At 39.3% G+C, this 13,985-nt stretch overlaps 2 protein-coding genes across 4 annotated transcripts; one reads left to right on the top strand and one right to left on the bottom strand.

The window, feature by feature from the left end:
- Nucleotides 1–550: 550 nt before the first annotated feature.
- On the top strand, nt 551–4,781 carry LOC122841232 (insulin-like growth factor-binding protein 1). 2 transcript variants are annotated; one of them, XM_044134369.1, is made up of 7 exons: nt 551–681; nt 761–1,125; nt 1,253–1,333; nt 1,419–3,467; nt 3,607–3,749; nt 3,871–3,999; nt 4,095–4,781. In XM_044134369.1, the coding sequence occupies exons 4-7, from the start codon at nt 3,122–3,124 to the stop codon at nt 4,218–4,220; spliced, it is 744 nt and encodes a 247-aa protein (XP_043990304.1). In that variant the 5' UTR covers nt 551–681; nt 761–1,125; nt 1,253–1,333; nt 1,419–3,121; the 3' UTR covers nt 4,221–4,781. The 2 variants fall into 2 exon arrangements, with proteins under 2 accessions (XP_043990304.1, XP_043990303.1); XM_044134368.1 differs by having other exon boundaries at nt 552–681; nt 1,416–3,467.
- Nucleotides 4,782–4,933: 152 nt separating this feature from the next.
- On the bottom strand, nt 4,934–12,775 carry LOC122841231 (insulin-like growth factor-binding protein 3). 2 transcript variants are annotated; one of them, XM_044134366.1, is made up of 4 exons: nt 12,304–12,775; nt 10,208–10,443; nt 9,345–9,464; nt 4,934–5,923 (listed from the first exon to the last, which is right to left on the bottom strand). In XM_044134366.1, the coding sequence occupies exons 1-4, from the start codon at nt 12,680–12,682 to the stop codon at nt 5,801–5,803; spliced, it is 858 nt and encodes a 285-aa protein (XP_043990301.1). In that variant the 5' UTR covers nt 12,683–12,775; the 3' UTR covers nt 4,934–5,800. The 2 variants fall into 2 exon arrangements, with proteins under 2 accessions (XP_043990301.1, XP_043990302.1); XM_044134367.1 differs by having other exon boundaries at nt 12,418–12,775.
- Nucleotides 12,776–13,985: the final 1,210 nt, after the last annotated feature.

Raw genomic sequence — 13,985 nt, 5'->3', positions numbered from 1 at the left:
TGCAGAAACTAAAACAAAAAGACAAGAGTGAGGATATGGGATTCAAGGTGTGTCAAGTAGAGTGTGTGACATTGTATCGAAAGCAAACAATGAAAACTAATTTTATTTGTATAAAACTAAAACTTGTGACAGTTTTTAAATGTACTGCTGTGAAAGCTGAAAGATTCATATAGTTTTTAGATGGTTTTAGTCATGGTCTTCATTTGAATAACTATTTGTCTGCTCATCAGGTACGCTTTGTCTCTAAACTCACAAGTGATGTCTACTGCATGTAAAATACTGAGTGACTGGAACAACTCTGCAGAATGCTACAACAGAAAAGTTCAATTATCCCTCTAAAAGACGGAGTTAGTCAAGATTTTAGTTTTCTTTAAATACATCACATGGCAGCTATTCAATGCATTTAGGAATGCTAGCATGGTGAAGATAACTTTCTGGAGCTCAAATTGATCACCAACCTGTGGAAAAATGGGATTTAGGTGACTTTGAACATTGTAAGGTTACTGGTGCCTGATGGGTTAAGCAGAATATTTCAGTAACTGCTTCTGTTGGATTTTTGTTTGTTGGAGAGCTATCCCATTCTGTTAACTGCCCACACCTGATTGCAATAATTAGCTAACAAAAAGAAACTTTCATTCCTCATATAGATCAACCAGCTGCAGGGACACTGCAACACAAAATGTAAGTTTTACCTTCTCATATAGAAAAGAAAACAAAGCAGCATTCAGAGAGCTGGTTGCTTGTTGTTCTGTGTTTTTAGCACAACATGATGCAGAAAATAGAAAAGGTGCAAGTTTTGGAGCCAATTCAAGAGGAGACAGAGCCGGAAGATGAAACTGTGGGAAGAAAAGAAGAGGAAGAAAAGGAGGTGGAAAAAGAAGATGAGTTACCATTTCAAGTGGGTGTAGAGACAGAGGAGGCACTGGCAGAAAATGAAAGGGAAGAAGATGATGTTCCACTGAACGTTCGGAGACCAGGGAGGCGTTCTGGTTCTCGGAAATTGGAGAGTTTGATTCGGATTCAGTTCAACGAACAGACGAAAGAAACTAAAACCTCTTCAGTGTCGGATCCAAGCGCTCATTCTACTGGTCTATGTGAAGAAGCTGCACCTCTGCCAGTGTTTGGGTATGAAAGGAGATTAAGTAGTAGGAGGCTAAGATTAAAGGCAAGATTAACCAAGCTCTTTATATTTGTGAGCTTTGACATCTTTGATTATAAAGATTTGGTTATCTTTCAAATGTCTTCTTTAAAGGTTTCCAAAACTATGTGGCAAAAATGTACAAAATCATATCGGTCAAAGAGGAGACAGAGTTTAAGATACAACGAGATGCAGGTATTAGAATTTATTTCCCATGATTTCCATGCTGCTAAAAGTATCTTTTTTTTGTGACATTCCTATCTTATTTTATTTAAAGCAGGAGCCTTTTCCTCGGTGGCTTGTGAACCTGATGGTCGACATTGACGAGGCAACAACTCATCAATTGGTGGTTGAGTAACATTTGACTTGTGAGAAATGGGACTGCTTAATGCAGAGTACAAGTTTCAGCTAAGTTTTCCTGTTAGGATTGCCTCTGCTGGACTGTAAATTTAGTTTGTGACACGTAAGCCCTTAAGTTAGATTTTTGTTTGGCAACATCAGGCACATTGTTAGTGTCTTAGTTTGCTTAGCATAAATTGTTTCTAGTTGTTGAGCCAATCAATTATTAAAATGTTGTAAGTATCAACAGATACTGATTTAATTGCTGCATTTACTGTGCCTTGTTTATGTTGCATTCTTTTTGGGACAAACGCATAATGGTCAGCAAACACGGAGTACCTTGTGATGACTTATAAAAACATAATCCATATTGGAATGCCCACAATTGGATAAGTCTAAAAGGGAATAGTGGGTAAATTGCAGGTTTATAAAGGTTAAACACTTAGATTAGGTGAAATCTTTTTTTGTTAATTATACCCATTTCTGTTTAAGAACAACATCGACAAACTTCCTTGTATTGTTTTTTTGGGTCAATTTATGTGGTGATAAATAACACAAAGAATCACATAATTATGAAGGGGAAGGAAGATGAGACATGGTTGTCTAAATGTTTTAAAGATGGAACCTCAAAAGTATGTATTCATATGAAATCCATATGAATACATTTCCACTGAGTGAAATCTAATTGATTTGAGAAGTCATCTGATAAATCATTGGAATACCTATACATGTAATTTTATCTGTTCTGTTGAAACCTCAGAGCTGTGTGCCAAAACAAATGATTTAAAGGTTACAACCATTTGGTACGAGATATAGAATGATGACTACAGAACAGGTGTAGTAATGGAGAATAATGGACGGCTACAAAATGATTAAATCTTTCAAATTAGAGGGCAGTTTTTAAAAACGTCTTGCACAAAAAATTGTTTTGGTGCACAGCAAAAGATGACCATAGGCTGACACATCTGTTAATTGTCAAAGATTGTTTTTGGTAAATGCATCTATGAAAAAACATCCAATTATGGTCCTTTTTCTGTCGACAAACATGTTGTTATTCTAGCAGACAAATCAATATTGTCTTGCTTATGCAACCCCTGAGAGGAGTGATCCTAGTTATCTGCTTTTGCGTGATGGGATGAACCTTCACCAGCAAGCCCAAAGGGAAAAATAGTTTGTCATTGCCAAAACAATGTCACTGGACAATCGGTCAGCATTACTTCAAAAGATGGCAGCCATAACAATGTTGTCCCACAAACAGATCATTATAACCTTTGACTAACTCTTTAAAGTTTGGATGTGGAGGTTATTTAATATTTACGGATTTATCTAAGCAGTAGTACTCAAAAACTACTTTCACGACATCAGCTGGAAAAGTAAAGCTTGTGCAGAGTTGTTTTTTAAGTAAAATCTCTTTATGTTCCAGTGTCAATATTTACTGCAGACCTTGTAAGCATGGACCTATGCACGTCACGCAGGGTCACCCACTGTTTGTGCTATCTGTGTTAAAAATGTTTCATATATCTGGTCAATGATTAACTTCTCAAAAGGCCACATCTCCATACAAATACAAGTGCTTCGCATAAATCTCATAAGAAGAAAAGCTAGAGCTCTTTGGCGCACTTTTAAGAACCACAACTAAAAGCAATGCTTGAATTTTCTGAGAAGCTGACATTTGTTGTGGCGGTGGCTCTGGCCGTCATGGCTTTGGGGAGTTCATCCCCAGTGGTGGGTCCTGAGCCCATCCGCTGCGCTCCTTGTACGCAGCAGAAGCTGCGCGACTGTCCTGCAGTCTCTGCTGACTGCAAGCAAGTGCTGAGGGAGCCTGGCTGTGGTTGCTGCATGGCATGCGCTCTGGAGAAAGGTGCTTCCTGTGGTGTTCACACAGCCCACTGCGGTGAGGGGCTCCGCTGCACTCCTAGGCCGGGTGAGGCCAGACCACTCCATGCCCTGACCAGAGGACAGGGAGTGTGCACCGATGACGAGGGACAAGGTAAGCTCCAGTGGTTTATTTTGTAATGTTTGCTAAGAAATGTAGTCTTTTTTTTTTTTTTTTTTTTTTTTTTTTTTTTTGTTCATAGCTTTAAAAGAAAACAATTTCTGATGGAATGCATTTTACAAAATCCTTTTAGAAGCAGGAGATGAAGTCCAAGAACATGGCTCTGCGCACTTCCTGTTAGGACTTAACCTCCCCTCTGACCACCAAGACACTGCTGAGATGCATGAGAGCTTGAAAGCCAGAGTTAACGTCATCCGCAACAAACTGGTACAGCAGGTGAGACAACGCATCAGTCTCACTGAGGGAGAAATAATTAACGCAAGGGACGACCTAAGTCTAGAGATAATTTTAAAAATGATAAGGGGTCTTAATGTTATTTTTGTTTTTTCTCTTTAAGGGTCCCTGTCATGTTGAACTGCACGCAGCACTGGATATGATTGCCAGCTCTCAGCAGCAATTAGGAGATAAGTTCACAACCTTTTATCTCCCAAATTGTGACAAGCATGGCTACTATAAACCCAAGCAGGTAAGTTTGTGTTTTCAGGTTTTGTTCCCAGCACTCAAAATGTTTTTATTTTAGCCCACTGGGCCAATGAGACCGGTGCTTGGTTTCTGTTTCAGTGCGAGTCATCTCTGGTTGGACCACCTGTTCGCTGTTGGTGTGTTTCTTCTTGGAATGGGAAAAAGCTGCCAGGATCCAGCGACCTTCTCGCCGATGGCCAGTGCCAACAAGAAGTTGCTCTTTAAGATATTAATTTACTGACATGAACATATGAAACTGTGTTGAATAACTTTACCTTTAAGTAAATATGTAAAACTAGCCTAATGAACAAAAAAATTTAAAATCATGTCAGGTGAAAATGCCATCGATTTTTATGAACATTATGTATAACATTATTTATTCTTTGAAGTATCTCGCAGTTATCAGTGTATTTTTAAAAGCATGTTTGCAAGTTTTTGGCCAACTGAATAACTCCATTACTCAAAATAATAGGTCTGCAACTCCACCAAAGTAAGTTTGATTAATTATAACTTGCAAAAACATAATAGGCCATTCATTTAAGCTGTTGACCATTTTCTGAATAAATGTTCACTTATTCAAAGGGGATTCTTAAAGTGGCACATTCTGGCTGAGCACAATTATAGAGGACTAGCCAAGATGCTGTACGTTTTTGCATGCACTTCTCATTTTGTCTACCTCTCCTTGCATCTGCAGGTTCTTTGACTATGATTAATGGTTGCATTTGTTGTATTTATTCATTTCTGTATATGAGTTTGTTGTAAAAAAAAAATAAAGTATGCAGTACACTGGTTTGAGTATTATTGATGAAGTACTGCTATCCTGATATTGTATTTCTTTATGAAGCATTGTACATAATACTACTAAATGTATATAATAAAACATTTCATCAAGTTTGAATGTTTCATTTTATGATCAGAAAAAAACCAAGAGCTTGACCTAGTTTTTGCTGCCTTTATTAAGTAAAAAATAGACTTCAGTTGCTGGACTGTACATGCAAACATACTTCAGCTAAAAGAGAGCACAGAACAAAATCTCTGGCTTTATGAAAAAAATCAAAGATAATGGCAAAGGTCTTCATCCCAACTCTTCAGCTTATTCAGCTCAATCATAAAAATAATAGCCACAGTTGAGATAAAAAAAAAAAAGGTATTTCTTTCTGTGGCTTAAAATCCAGCATAAAACGCCTTTAAATGCATTGTAGTGTCTGAGCTGCACAGTTCCATCGTACTCCACTAGAAACAATGGAACTCATAACATGCATTCATAGTAAGGCACTGCATGATTAGACTGAACAACAAATTCATACACATATACATTTCATGGTCATCTGGTCCAGATACAAAATGTCTGTTACAAATTACAAGCACACAAATAATGATTATACAACAAAATGTATGTACACATATGCGATGCCATATAATTGTGCGTAAAATGAAGCGCTAACCCAGTTGCCATCAGTGACATGTCTGCGTGCGTGTGTGTGTTTCCTAATCAGTTTAAGGCATTAAAAATGAATTCTGAAGCGTGTCATTTTTCCAGGAGCTGTCCAGGTGGGAGTAAAAAAAAAGAAGAGCTTATCGTCTGTTTGTAGCATAAATTCCAGGACTTTCCTCCTGATACACTTTCACCACTCCTTTTGTTCTGTCTCGGTGAAAAAGGGTCCCACAGGCAACAGAAACAGCAACCATCCATATATCAGCCAAGCCATCTCCTGACCTGTCCTCCAACATCCTTAGTGCCTCTATTTGTTTACAGTTCTTTTTGTTCACTCGAAAACTCCCTCCCTCCCCAGCCTGCTTTCCTCCTATTGGCTCTCGGAGTTGTAGCGCTGGACTTCTCGCTCCTTCCCATCAAGACCTGGCAGAGGCTGCCCATATTTGTCCACACTCCAACAGAAGCCTCGCTTTCTGCCTTTGGATGGACGGCACTGAAAGTAAGTATACAGAGAAGAGTTGATGGGAGACTAAAGAGTTGCAGGATGCCTTGGAAAAACTGAAAACAAAAAAGAATGTGGATTGCTCAATAAAGAAAAACAGCATAGTTAAGAGGCATTGATGCTGAGACTGTGCTGAGTCCACGCAACTTCGGTCATGCAACATGCTGTGGTTTTTTTCAGCTGCTTTTTTATGGTCTATCTCCTGTTACAGACACGTATGGAGACCTTTAAGGTAAATAAAACCATGGTAAAATATTTACTTAGTCCCGTTTGTGAACAACTGTGAACCAAAATCTATTTTCAGATGCTGGTGGCCAGAACGAATCATCTGTTGCTGATTATACCCCGCAGCTCCAAATTATGGGTACTACAAATGACTTACAGAGTCTGTGGAGCTACCCAAGGGCTGTTATTTTACTGCCAATTTTACTAAAGGTCAACCTCCACTCCAGTAAAACATGCAGCCATTCATTTCAAGGGCTAAAGCAACTGTGCCACAGCTCCTAAGACCGTTAAGCTGATCAGAAGGGAAACTATCCTCTTTTAGCTCAATATCTCTGAGAAGAAATGAACTCATATCATGAATTTCTGAAAAGCATTTGCTATTATTGCTAAATGATTAAGCAACACCAAATTCCAGTGAAGATTCATAATATAAAAGGGGTCAAGACTTGTATAATGTACAGATAAAAAATTTGTTTCTAGGATAAAATGTTTTTTGGCAGATTTAAAAAAAAAAATAAAAAAATAAAACATCAATAGTTTTCCCAATGTCCCAATTAGACATTGGGAGGTTACCCTTATCAACCAGGTTTTTAAACACGCTTCAATTTTTTTTTTCCCATCATAACATTCCTATTGTTTAAAGTAATTTTAATGAGATGCCAGGAATAGTGACTAAAGTTTTGCTTGGATTTTTTTTAACAGAATGTGGCACAGCCCAACCCGTTTCTGTCCAAGGACAGCTTCTTTTTTTCCCCCCCAATAATTATGATCGACAAACAACCGGTTGGCTTGAAAACTGGATTAAAGTTCATGCACATGTTTTTTTTTTTTTATTAAATCTAAGCTTTTTCCACCTTTTGCTGTGACCTTTACAGTGAGACATGGACTGCAGTGGCTCGACTTGTTTCCATGTCATCTGCAGTGCATGGACTGATGCACTGCAGATGAACACAGCTTAGACACTGGCCATAACTTTAATAAGAAAGCATTAAGTTTCTGAACAAGGGTACATTTAACTGGAACCACAGCAAAAGGATCAACAAGTCAAATGTCAAAACTGAGACCAAATGTTTTAGTTAATTTCAGTAATGTTAATAAAAGGCCAATGTTAGCCTAGAGCTAAAGGTAACTTTTCAGGACTAAAAAGCAAAATGTTTAAAAAAGACTGCTCCTGACCATGAGTCAGACCCAGAAGCAGAAGAAATGGAGCCTCCTGCACAACCATCAAGGACTCAGGAGTAATTTTTGAATAAGTAAACAACTTAATACTTGTCTTTTCCAGTAGCCATTGTGCAACATGTTCAGCAGTAAAACTAGCTGATCAAATGTGCTCCACTTGGGTTGCTAGGTGAGGGGGTGGGCTCAGTTGGGGTTACTAGGTAACAATGCCATGCCCATCTATTTTAACTAATCAGGAGGTTTTCGAAATGGCTCATCTTCCAGACACATAAAAACCTTTACTTATTGCCAGAAAATAATGAGGGGATTGTCCAGAGCCTGAACTGTTTCAAGAAGCAGTAGAGCCCCAAATGGAAGTATAAGATAGCTTAAAAAGTGAATCTTGCATATTAGGTCCCCTTTAAGTGAGATATTTCTTCACAAATAACTGATAAAGCTGTGAATGGTTTAGAACACATATGTCAGAGTCAAGGCCCGCGGGCCACATCCGGCCCGCGAGAAGATTTTCTACGGCCCCTGGGATGATATTAGAACCGGCCCGCAGCAAGCCGGCACCCCGTCTGAAAAAATGCGAGATGCACCCCGTTCGATCCTCACAACGCACCCCCCTCCCCGTTCGATCCTCACAACGCACCCCCCCCCCCGTTCGATCCTCACAACGCGACACCCCCTTCGATCCTCACAACGCGCACACCCCCCACCCCTGCTTCGATCCTCGCTGCGCCCCCATTTAAAACAATGACGCATTTTTTTAAATGCGTCATTTAAAAAAATCTCAATGAACATTCGATCAGTCCGGCCCTCGGCTTGTAGCTAAATTTTTTATTTGGCCCTCCGTCCATTTGACTTTGACACCCCTGGTTTAGAACATTTAAGTGGTTTTCTCAGCCGAGTTGACCCATGTTGAAGAAACATATAGTTGTACTGCTGGTGTCAGGAAGAATAGGAGCGACTACAGCGTATTTCGGTGATATCAAACTCAGATTAGATATCAGCTTGTGTCTACTGTCAAGTAATTCAGATCGAAATCAAAACAAATATCTTGATCGCTGCTACTAATTATTAACATGTCAGATCACTTTATTAACATCTCATATCACTTTAGCATCAGCATAAATAATAGTTGTTTCAAAACATGGATACAATTTTTTTATAGATTAAATAAAAGAAAAATACAATAAATTTGTTTTAGTTTTACTTCAGATTACCATGTCTTCAGAGTCTCATACCAGCCAATTGGAAGCAGTAACAAGATTTCAGATTATTAAAAAATAAATAAATAAATGCAAGTGTCTGAGCTAAACTACTCAAACTGAATGGTCTTCCAGTTCTACTCTGTGATGCATTAGCCTGCTTTAATAGACCTGCATATGAGATGACTGCAGGTTTGGCGGAAGAAAGTGGGGTTGATGGAGTTGATGTGCAAAGAGATAATCTGTTTTGTTGATGCAGCGGCATTGGAGCCCCAAAAGTCTCCACGCGAATGCGTCAGTACTGCTCATTTATTACAGCCTGATCGTGGGTGAACCATGTGAGGTGGGGACGACTGCACTTCTATTTCTGTGTCTGCCTCTCAAAAGTCCAGCAATTATGGGGCGAGCACATGGGGTGCCAGTGGCCACCTTGACGTCTGTCTCCCTGGGAGGGGAGGTAAGACAGCCGTCTTCCCAGCCATCAGCTCTGCTGGGGTTTTGGCCCCTGTGGTTCATGTTTCCAGAGCCAGTGGCTATGGTCTGCCTCACTGGTGCGGTGCAGTGACGAAGCTCTAATAACTACTGATGTAAAACAAGAGGACAGAACGGAGGCTGTAATTGGGAGGCAGCAAACCTAAAGTTTGAGTCACTAGAGTGGAACATTTAATCTCTATTAACTCAGCTTGTAGAAAAAAAACAAAAAAAAAAAAACAAATGCAAATTTTCACTGAGTAGTCTTTTAAAGCTGGACAGATGTTAAACAAACAGATTAGTCAGGAATGAAACCTGCTCACTGAAATTCTGCCTATATGTACCTGCTTTTTCTTATAAAAGCCCTTCTTGTCACAGTTTGGGATGCGGAAGCCTCTGGGGTTAAGGATGTTCATCATTTTCAGGGTGCAGAGCATGCGCTCTATTTCTCTTCGACAGGGACCCTAAAATAATGAGGGGAAAAAAAAAAAACGTTTACTCTTTTGCACTCAAAAATAAAACAGTCCCAGGTTACAAAATATCCATGCAATTTGAGAAATTTATTTTGTGCAATTTTACCCTGAATGGCTTTGTGAATAAACTAAACCTGAGTCACTTTGCTATACACTGGGTTCAGCTATAATACCACAAAGGTGGCGGCACAATGAAAGAGGCAACGGATAAGAATTTAATTCATCTGACTTGAAGAAGCTTAACAGTCTGTAAAGCTGCTTAGAACTCTTGCATGTAACACAAAGGACAGGGCATAAATTGAATTCAAACATTTCAAAGATTGAGCCAAAAGGCTTGTTCTCAAGTCCAAGTACTTCAGTCACTAATCAGAGAAGCCAGTCAAAGCCCATTACAAGAGTGTGCTCACTTCTCTGGCCAAAACAAGATCAAAATAGTAGCAGGGCTTCCCAACAGGCCCTCACATCAGCCAATCCATCATTTGCTGGCTCTCGTAGCGCCCGGCACGCGGACGCCTTGTGGCCAAACAACCGCCTGACCCAGGTCAGCCGCAGGGCCGTGGTACATGCTTGTTGCCATGTCACTCCGCTGTACCAGATCCCTGCCAACCGTCGGCACTGCTATCCAAAACATTTCATCACCCGCAGCAGGGAGAGAAAACACCAAAACACAGAGGAGAGGAGAAAAACATTCCTCCACTGTGTTCAGAAGTCAGAAAAATGTTTGCGGTACTCACATACTCAGACTCCTGTTTGGTTTCTAGAGAGATGTTTAGTTGGTCTGTGATGACTGGTCCTGAGAGATCATCCATCTTAAAGATCTGGGTTGCCTTCTGTTGGTCCCATCTGATGGCATTCGACTTTGCGGGGGACAGGACCGGGTGAAGCGAAGGCCTGGGAGGCGCAGGGTTACATGAAGTTTCAAGATCTGGACTGGATGGCTTCTCCTCCTTATCCTTAGCCTCTGTGTTGTCTGTCATTGTTTTAGAACAATGTGGTTATTTGCAAGACAGAACACAAAGAGATTCATGATATAGGGTTAACTTTTACTTAAGTTGTTTTTTTATGCACTAGTTTAGATAATTCATGTCCAAAAGAGAAAAAGACCTAATTAAAACTGCAATTTGAAAATCTTCTTTGGGACTTGAAAATTATTGTAGGGAATTTGATAAACTGGACAAGTAAAACTTGAGGTGAAGAGCCATGTTTCCCCACTTAGCACAAATGCAGATATTGCTACAATTATATGATAATTGTGATTTAATTTAACTTATTGTCATTTCTAATGTCAAATCAAACCTTGCCAAAGGTTCCTGCTACAGGAAACAGAAACCTGTGCAAACCACTTCGCACAACAAACATTACAGAGCTACCAACTCTTAGTTTCCTGGCGAGAGCTTGTTTTCAGTTTTTCACTCTGCCTCAATTAAAAAAAACACTTATAAAACACAACACACTCGCTCCATTCTGTTATATATAATGGTTGTTCTTAACAATAGGAGATTATACAGCCTCTACTTTTTTGGCACTTATTTCATGCTGATCAGACTGTATTATTTACAAATATTTGATTCTAACTCACCTAAGGAGAAAAGTCATTCTTCGAGATTTGGGCATAAAATAGAAAACAGTTTAATACATTTAGGTATGTAAAGTTATTAAAAGTTTGTTAATATGACTGTTTTTCACAGGAAATCTTATAAGGTGCTTCACGGAAAATTTAAGTTGGCAAATACTCAGTGATGTCCAATATATAAAACACAAAACAAATGTCATTGGCCGTTAAAAAGCTCTGATTAGAACAATTCTAAATGCAAGAGGAAGTCAATAGTTGAATCAAGTCGGGATTATAAGCACACTGTCCAAAACCAAAAGGGTAAAATTATCTCCTAATTTAGACAAGTGAACAATTAAAAAAAGTTTGTGTGAAGGCAACGTGCTACAGTACACTTGATACAAACACTATCAGTTTTCAAATGTACCTAAAGACACAGTTGATGGAAAATAATAATAAAAAAAAAGCATTTTAAACATTTTTTGCAACAAAGTGGCATCAAAAATGCCACCTAAATTACTGACATCTGGCTTCTCTTAGAATAATCATTCATACAGTTAATGTTTAATGGCATAGTTGGCACTGTCCAGTACAACGGTTAATGTTTCATTTCTTTTCTTAGTTTAGCTGTAGAAAATTGTTGCTCAATTGCTGCTTAATACTTGTGCTATTTAAGGAAGTCAAATTGGGCAACTCAGATGGTTTAAATAAGCAGTATGGCTCAATGTTGCCAACATAAAGGTGACAAAAACGTGGCTGCTAAATTATCTGACCTAAAGAAAGAACAAATAACAAAAACAAGACTTGTTCCAAGAATAGAACCTTGAGGAACTCCTCTTGGAAAATAAACACTAACCAGGTGCATTGTTTTTGTGGTGTTTGTCTCTCTTCTAGATAACATGTCAGTAAAATAGAAGTTAATAATAATCCAAGCATATTTAGTCTATTATGCAAAACCAAACAACTTTAACTAATTCAAACAACCAAACTAACTGCTCGTGATAGTTTAGTTTATAAACATAATGTTAATCTGAGGATAAAGATTTCGTAAAAATTTGTATCCAACCTTCAAACTAGACACATTTTATGGTACTATATCGCTTTATTCTGTGAGTTCTCTGGCATCAATTTTCATCATTTTTAATTCTGACCCCCATCAGGACCTCCCATCTTATTCACTCCCAGTTCTACTCTAAAGTTGGCAAAAAGTATGGTTTTCCCTTCCCAGAGTGCAAGGGAAATCAATGCAGATTTAAAGTACTGAAGCAGAATTTTCACCTGGCACTTCATTGACCGGATATGTGGGTGTGGGTCTGACCGACGGCCATCTGTTCGTCGCGTTTACGCAAACACCTCGACCCTCAAGCAGAGCCTGCAGAGGCTTCGTTTCACCTGGCTGATGCTGGCAGGTAAGTCCGGAGCTGCATCTCCCGGTGTACACTCCACACGGCTGGCCGAAGCTAAGGGCGCAAGTCATGCAGCAGCCGCAGCCAGGTTCGCGGACTCTCTCGGCGCATTCCTTGGGTAAAGGCTTGCACAAAAGGCGCGCTCTGATGTCGCACGGCTCACACCTAATGACCGGCCCGCTCGCACCTGACCTGCGGGTGAGCGATGCCACAAGAAAAATCATGCGAAGTGCTAGAAAATAGGAATCCATGGTGATGCGACAGAGAGAAAGTGAGTTCCAGAGAGGTGGCACACAGTCCCGCTGCGGCGAGTTTCCACTGGTCAGCTTCCCTCATTCACATCTAGCTAGAGGACAAAACATCTCAATATATAGACCCCAATGACTGTAGTCACACCCCCGAAAGGCTTGTGGCGCACTGCTGAATAACTTCGACTTTGTTTATTCTGGAGAGTGTAAGAGCCGTTTGCTTAGGTTTTAGACATCGAAATAAAGAATTTAATCTACAACTTGTCTTTCTGATATTCCTCTGCCACAGCGTATAAGCAGTTTTGTTGACTTCTCTCTCTCTCTGAAGTAGAATGCCTCTTCATAAATCGCTATTCAATATTACGGTAATGTTTTTTTTTTCTTTTTTTTAGTAATTAAGTACAACAAATGCTAAATAAAATATGCAACATACCTCAGACTTGTCCACACCGGGTCCATGCTTTAACCATTCTTGACTATGGGGGCGCAAATGTGCCATTTGCCAGGAATTATGTAAAATTTTTAACTTGACAAAATAATTTACATTAACACATTTCTATAAGTACCCAGTAGCATTCTATAAATAAATAGCTTGTTGAACCAAATTTTGATTCAGCATTCAGCCTTCTGAATGCTGAACACATAATACATTGTCTGTGTTACACAGCCGTCTTCAAGTGTCACTGAATATTTTCCAGTAAATTTAGATGACTCGCAGCGGTTTGATTTGATTACTGTCTTTTGTCCATTTGCTTTCTCTCTCCTCACTCTTTCTTATCAATCAATCAATCAAACTTTATTTGTATAGCACATTTCAGCAGCAAGGCATTTCAAAGTGCTTTACATCAAATCAAACACAAAAACACAATGCAACATAGCATCAACAATAAAAACACAACATCAAGTCAGATTCCGTCAACAAACCTGCAATTGATTACATTTCAAATGCAATTTTAAACAAGTGGGTTTTTAGTTGAGATTTAAAGGAAGTCAGTGTTTCAACTGTTTTACAGTTTTCTGGAAGTTTGTTCCAGATTTGTGGTGCATATCAACTTCCCTTTCCCTAAGCTGCAGGGAGCCAGTGTAGGGATTTTAGATATGGGGTGATCTATTGCCCTGGTTTTTGAGAACATGAGCAGCAGCACTTTGAATCAACTGCAATTGTCTGACATATTTTTGTTTTTTAGGTAGACTTGAGAAGTCACTATTTCAGTAACTGATCCAATGCATGTATGAGTTTCTTCAGATCTTGCTAGGACATTAGTCCTTTCATCCTGAAAATGTTTTTCAAGTGACAGAATACTAA

The sequence above is a fragment of the Gambusia affinis genome, linkage group LG12, assembly GCF_019740435.1.
Source record: "Gambusia affinis linkage group LG12, SWU_Gaff_1.0, whole genome shotgun sequence".
NCBI lineage: Eukaryota > Metazoa > Chordata > Actinopteri > Cyprinodontiformes > Poeciliidae > Gambusia > Gambusia affinis.
The sequence above is the reverse complement of the archived record's forward strand: the minus strand, read 5'-3'. Positions and strand labels throughout refer to the sequence as shown.